The sequence below is a fragment of the Rhinoderma darwinii genome, chromosome 12 (assembly GCF_050947455.1).
Source record: "Rhinoderma darwinii isolate aRhiDar2 chromosome 12, aRhiDar2.hap1, whole genome shotgun sequence".
NCBI classification, from domain to species: domain Eukaryota; kingdom Metazoa; phylum Chordata; class Amphibia; order Anura; family Rhinodermatidae; genus Rhinoderma; species Rhinoderma darwinii.
Window position 1 is genome coordinate 6184592 of NC_134698.1, and position 6000 is coordinate 6190591.

The 6000-nt window shown below is 45.5% G+C and overlaps 1 protein-coding gene across 1 annotated transcript in view; it reads right to left on the bottom strand.

Annotated features, from left to right (window-relative positions):
• KIRREL1 (kirre like nephrin family adhesion molecule 1) overlaps nucleotides 1–2855 on the bottom strand; it is a 173656-nt gene extending 170801 nt beyond the window's left edge. The window contains exon 1 of the mRNA XM_075843714.1: nucleotides 2513–2855. Within this exon, the coding sequence (XP_075699829.1) occupies nucleotides 2513–2564 (52 nt within the window). The 5' untranslated portion in view covers nucleotides 2565–2855. The remainder of the gene's footprint in view (nucleotides 1–2512) is intronic.
• Nucleotides 2856–6000: the final 3145 nt, after the last annotated feature.

The window sequence follows — 6000 nt, forward strand, 5'->3', positions numbered from 1 at the left end:
GCCAGTATCACACACACGCAGTTTTGATGCAGTTTTTGGATCCCAGCTCAGAAGTGGATACAAAAGAGATGCATCAGTCTTTTATTTATACCTTTCCTTCCTTTTGGATCCACTTCTCGAAAAAAAAACTGCACCAAAAACAGTGTGTGTGATCCTGGCCTAGGGGTATGTTCACACACGGCAGATATGTTACAGAAATTGATGCTATTTGCTTTGCAAAAAGCCAGATGCTGACTGCAGAAACAAACCTATCCAGATGAATACAACCGATTTTCAGTCGCAGAAATTTCTGCAACAAATCTGCCGCGTGTGACTATAGCCCGAGTGTGCGGAAGACGAGGCGTTAATATGACGTGTGGAAAACACAAACAACAGCTCCGCGTGGAGTAAGAATGAGCGGCAGCAACCGGGGCAAATCTACAATAAGCGCAGTCAACGCTTCTTGACGTTACAATGGATGCCATCCAAGTCCACACAATGCCTTCATCTACTGCAGAGCCTCTTGGGAAGCCGAGCCGTCAATCATTCCTCAACAACTACGGGCCAGATTGGCAGCTTTGCAGAAGGCTCAAGTCACAGGGGGGTTCGCCAGCTCTTGGGAATTCCCTCCATCAAGCTTCATTCAACAAGTAGAGGAGGCACTGACAGCTCTGCCTCGTTGGAGGTTCTGCAGCAGCCGCAGCTGCCTTAACCCTATCCTGATCCATCACAGCGGGCTGGTAACATAGACAGAGAGACAATGGTTGACCGAGCGTCTGTTTCGTAGCCGATTCTCGCCGGAAGGGTTAAATCACTACCCCTTGTAGTCCTGACTCATGCCACACTCATCATTCTCTGCCCATGTCTGCGGTTCTGTATTAAACCAACATCTGCCCCCCAGCAAAACAGGCAAAAATCTGCGCACATCATCCCCGATCCAGCATAAAGTTGCAAGCCCAGCATGGAAAGACAAAAATGAGCCCACCCCCCCAAGTATGAAGCCAGAGGCAAGAGAAAAGGAACAAGTGACACATCTGTTTCTTCAACATTCCCTGTATCTCTCCATTCAGTGCCGCTTATACGCTGCCGGAGAACACAGTATATAGCGGTGCTATAGAACGGCACGTATACTGGGCAGTCACTGCACACTTCTGCTACGTGTTGCTTTATTGTATTGTATATGGGGCTGCCAGTCACCCTAAAACTCTGGACTATAGGGGAGCGGGGTCTTCACCGGGGACTATAGTGGTACCTACTGATCATCCCAAACCTCACATTGCCCCTGTACCATATATAGCCTTTAGGACCATAGTGGTACCGAGCATTAACCCTTGACTATTAGGGTACCTACCATTCATACTTAGAGAAAACCACTATTCACACAGATTTATCGGGGTACCGCACATTCTGGGGTGCGATTTGCCGTAGACTATAGGAGTATCTACTATTCACTGTAGACGGAGATGATCTATTCTCCTCGGATCATGGGGGTACTTAGCACTCATCTTAAGCTGTGAGGGTGCCTACATTCACCCTGCATTATAGGGGCTGAATACTGTTTACTGTAGACTATAGGGGTACCTGACATTTACCTTAGAATCTGAGAGTATCTACTAATCCCCCCTGGACTCTAGGGGTACATACCGTTAACCTCAGACTCTAGGGGTACTGACTACTTACCCTGCACCCTGATGGTACCTACTACTCTCCCAGGATTAATGTACTTAGAGGGTTCCAACCATTAACCCTGCGTTATAGGGGGTAACTACTATTCACCATAGACTATGGGGGGACCTGATATTTACCATAGACTATGGGGTATCTACGAATCACCCTGGTCTCTAGGGGTACTGGCCATTTACCTGCACCGTGAGGGTACCTACTACTCTCCCAGGATTAACGTACTTAGAGGGTTCCAGACATTCACCATACGTTTTAGGGGTGCCTGACATTTAACTTGGACTATCTACTAATCCCCCCGGACTCTAGGGGTACATACCATTAACCTTAGACTCTAGGGGGAACTGACCACTTACCCTGCACCGTGACCGTACCTACTACTCTCCCAGGATTGATGTACTTAGAGGGTGCCAACCATTCACTCTAAGTTATGGGGGGTAACTACTATTCACTCTGGACTATGGGGGTACCTGATATCTAACTTAGACTATGGGGGTATCTACTAAACCCCCCGGACTCTAGGGGTACATACCATTAACCTTAGACTCTAGGGGGAACTGACCACTTACCCTGCTCCGTGACCGTACCTACTACTCTCCCAAGATTGATTTACTTAGAGGGTGCCAACCATTCACCCTAAGTTATGGGGGTAACTACTATCCACTCTGGACTATGGGGGTATCTACTAATCCCCCTGGACTCTATGGGTACATACCATTAACCTTAGACTCTAGGGGTACTGACCACTTACCCCGTACCTACTACTCTCCCAGGATTAATGTACTTAGAGGGTACCAGACATTCACCCTGGACTGTGATGGGGGGTTTTGAGAAAAGAATAAAGGGGTCTTACCTTGGCAAAGTGTGTTTGGCAGCGTAAATATCCATACGAAAAGAAGAAGCATGCTCTCTCCCTGGTCTCCCGGAGTTCAATGACAATTGGCAGGGAATTCTTTATCCAAGTCGTCTGCTCCTCAGTATTCCTAAGAAAACATATCCTAGACAAAGGGCTGATCTGAGAGCGGAGCTTACTGGGGAAATTCTCCTCCACAGAAAATCTCCAGTCCTTACTTCTCTCTCCCTCGCTCTACTCTCATGCACAAAAAAAAAAGTCTTGGAATGAGAGGATGGATCCAGTAGGGGAATGAACCATTCCACGGGCAGGAGGGGGGAGGGAAGGGAACATACTTTCCTAAACTCTCCGTCTCTGGCACATTTTTCCTTTCTCTCCCTGCACCAGAAAAACAAACTCACCAAAAAAAAAAAAAAAGAAACAGAAAAAAAAAAAAAAGTTAGCTGTAAGGGCAGGATGGGTGAGAGGGGGTGGCCAGCTGGGTGAGGGGAACCGGCCCAGGATCTGCTGATGTGAAGAAAGGAATTTGGGAATTTTACATTTACTGATGTTGGGAGTTTTTCTTTTTTTTTTTTTGTGAAAACTTAGATTATCCCCCCTCCCCCACTTCCATTGCACCGTCCCTCCTCCCTCCAGCATTCCATATCTTGTCTGGAGGAAAGATTTAAAGGCTCATAAAGATTTTTTTATATATAGGGATTTATTTTTATTTGACTAAAAGGACTTGTATCACGTGAGTCCGTAATGGTTATGCGCAGGCTTTTAGATTGCAAGCTCTTCAGGACAAGGGTTGGCTTTAAGAACACATTTTTGATTATTTTATATTAAAAGAAATGTAATAAAGTGTAAAAGTTCCAGCATGTCCACAATAATAATAAAAAAAAAGTGATAGATTGCAAGCTCTGCAGGCAAGAATCTCTTTAAAAGCTCTTGAGAATAATGTGGGAGTTGAAGCTCCAGGGTTAGTTAGAGTGCAAGCTCTGCAGGCAAGAATATTTTTCATAGGCACTAGATTGCAAGCTCTGTGGGAATGATGTTAATAATGTAGGAGTTGATCCAGCAGAGAAAGTTAGATTGCAAGCTCTGCAGACGAGAGCAATATAAAAACTCTTGCTTATAAGGTGGGAGTCGAGGCCGCACATTACATTAGATTGCAAGCTCTGCAGGCTAGAATTTCTTATATTTGAAACAGCAGGGGATAGTAGACTGCAAGCAAGATTTTTTCAGCTGTTGCGATTGATGACGGATATGAACCAGCCGAGAATTTAGATTGCACGCTCTGCAGGCAAGAATTTTTGTTAAAGTAGTACTCAGCTTTGGACCATCTCTATTTGTTAGAAGGGTCTCTTGACAATAAGCAAATCACAAAGTGTCCCCCTGCTTAAACCCCTAGTGATCGGCTCTGATCTCTGGAGTAATCTGGCAGAAAGTGTTTAATTTCTCTGCAGCACCACCACAGGAGAAATGAAGCATTACACAGTGTTCATTCATATCAATGTATTATCTGTGTGATGGAGGACAGGACAGGTCCTCCAGGGCCGCTACAGAGGACCCCTTTAAGCTCTAGTCAATAACCTGGGAGATCAAGTAGTGGGGAATATTTGAGTGCAAGCACTGCAGGCAAGAATTTATATTACCCTCTAGTAAAAAAACTTGGGAAATAAAGTAATGAGGGGTATTTGATTGCAAGATCTGGGGGCAAAAAAATTATTTATAAAGTTATTGCAAATAATGTGGTGGTAGAGGACAGTAGAGTGCAAGCTCTGCAGAAAAGGGTTTCATTATAAACTCTTGTTATTATATGGACGTGGAGGAAGCGGTGATTAGATTGCAAGCTCTTCAGGCAAGCATTTCCTTATATGTTATATATTCCTTAACGGAACCATTAGATATTTAATATGTAAATTTAATATGACAAATGATACAAAATAAATATCTATTTAGTCTGCTCCGTTTTACCTCACTGATCGGGAAAGTTCCCTTAAATCCTTTTGTACCCAACAAATTAAGCCACAGTCCCCAAACAGTCCGCCTCGATGAAAACATCATAAAAATTGTCCGCCAGATCTGGCACACGGGGTTGCAGCGGTATATACTCTGGATCTGTCCACGCCATATTTATGAGAATGTTTTTCCAGGAAATTGCCCTCTTTGGACAACCCCTTTCCATATGCCCTATAGGATCATACAGGAAGTGGGAGGTACCCAAACTTAGCCCCTCCTCTATTAGTGAGAGTGGAGGGCTGCTGGAATGTGAAGCGATGACCATATATGTAAGGGCCTGTTCACATCAGCGTTGGCTTTCCGTTCCAGGGTTCCGTCTGAGGTTTCCGTCGGGTGAACCCCGCAGCGGAAAGTCAAACTGAAACCACAGCTTCCGTTTCCGTCACCATTGATATCAATGGTGACGGAAACATTGCTAATGGTTTCCGTTCGTCACCATTACGGCAGGTTTCCGTTTTTCCGAAGGAATCAATGGCGCAGTCAAAACTTGATATGAACGTTGGTGGACCATTGCTCTTGAGTGATGTTGTCAAGAGTTGTCCAGGACAGGGGCATAGCTTTAGGGGGGTGCAGAGGTAGAAGTCGCACCCAGGCCCTGGAGCCTGAGGGGGCCCAAAAGCCCCTCAACCGCATAAGAAGGCACCAGTATTATAAATGATGTATATTAAGTGGGGGCCCTCATGTAGATTTTTCAGTGTGGCCCAGAAGCTTCCAGTTACACCTCTGGCCCAGGAGCTTGCCTTGCACCCGATCCAGGGTATGATGAGTCCACTGCTTACTACTTGTTACTTATATAGCGCCAACATATTCCGCAGAGCTGTACAGAGGTCCTTACTGTCCCCATTGGGGCTCACAATCTAAATTCCCTATTGGTATGTTTTTCGGGTGTGGGGGGAAACCCACTCAAACACTGGGGGGGACATACAAACTCCATGCAGATGTTGCCTAGGATGGATTTGAACCCAGGACCCCAGCGCTGCAAGACTTTAAAATTTCCAAAATCTTATAGAATGGAAAGACAATTCGTAAAGCAAATCTTCTTCCCTGCTCTAGTTTTTCGGTGGTGATTTTTCTTCTTCGTTTTCTCTCAGCAGGTTTCTCCGCAGCACCTACAGCAAAAACTCCTCTTCTCTGAAAGCGCTGCCAATTACAAGCGGTGCCAGGCGTTCACAGGCTGCAGAGTCGGTGATGCAGACAAGCAAACAAACCCTTCAGATGTAGTAGACAACGTATCGCACTGGCAGGTTCTGTTGAGGCAGTCATCAAAAATATTCACATGGAGAACTGTATGTAGTCCCACAATGTGAAGGACCCCATATGACTCTGACACGACTGCCGCCAGGAAATGTGCATAGTTGACTGTAATGCATTGCGGATTGCGAGCTCTTGTGACCAGGACTCTCTCGGCAGGTGAAATTTCATGAAACCAATGGTTTTCAAAGATCAGTTCTCGCTGCCTGTTACTCAAAAATAGCACTTCCAGT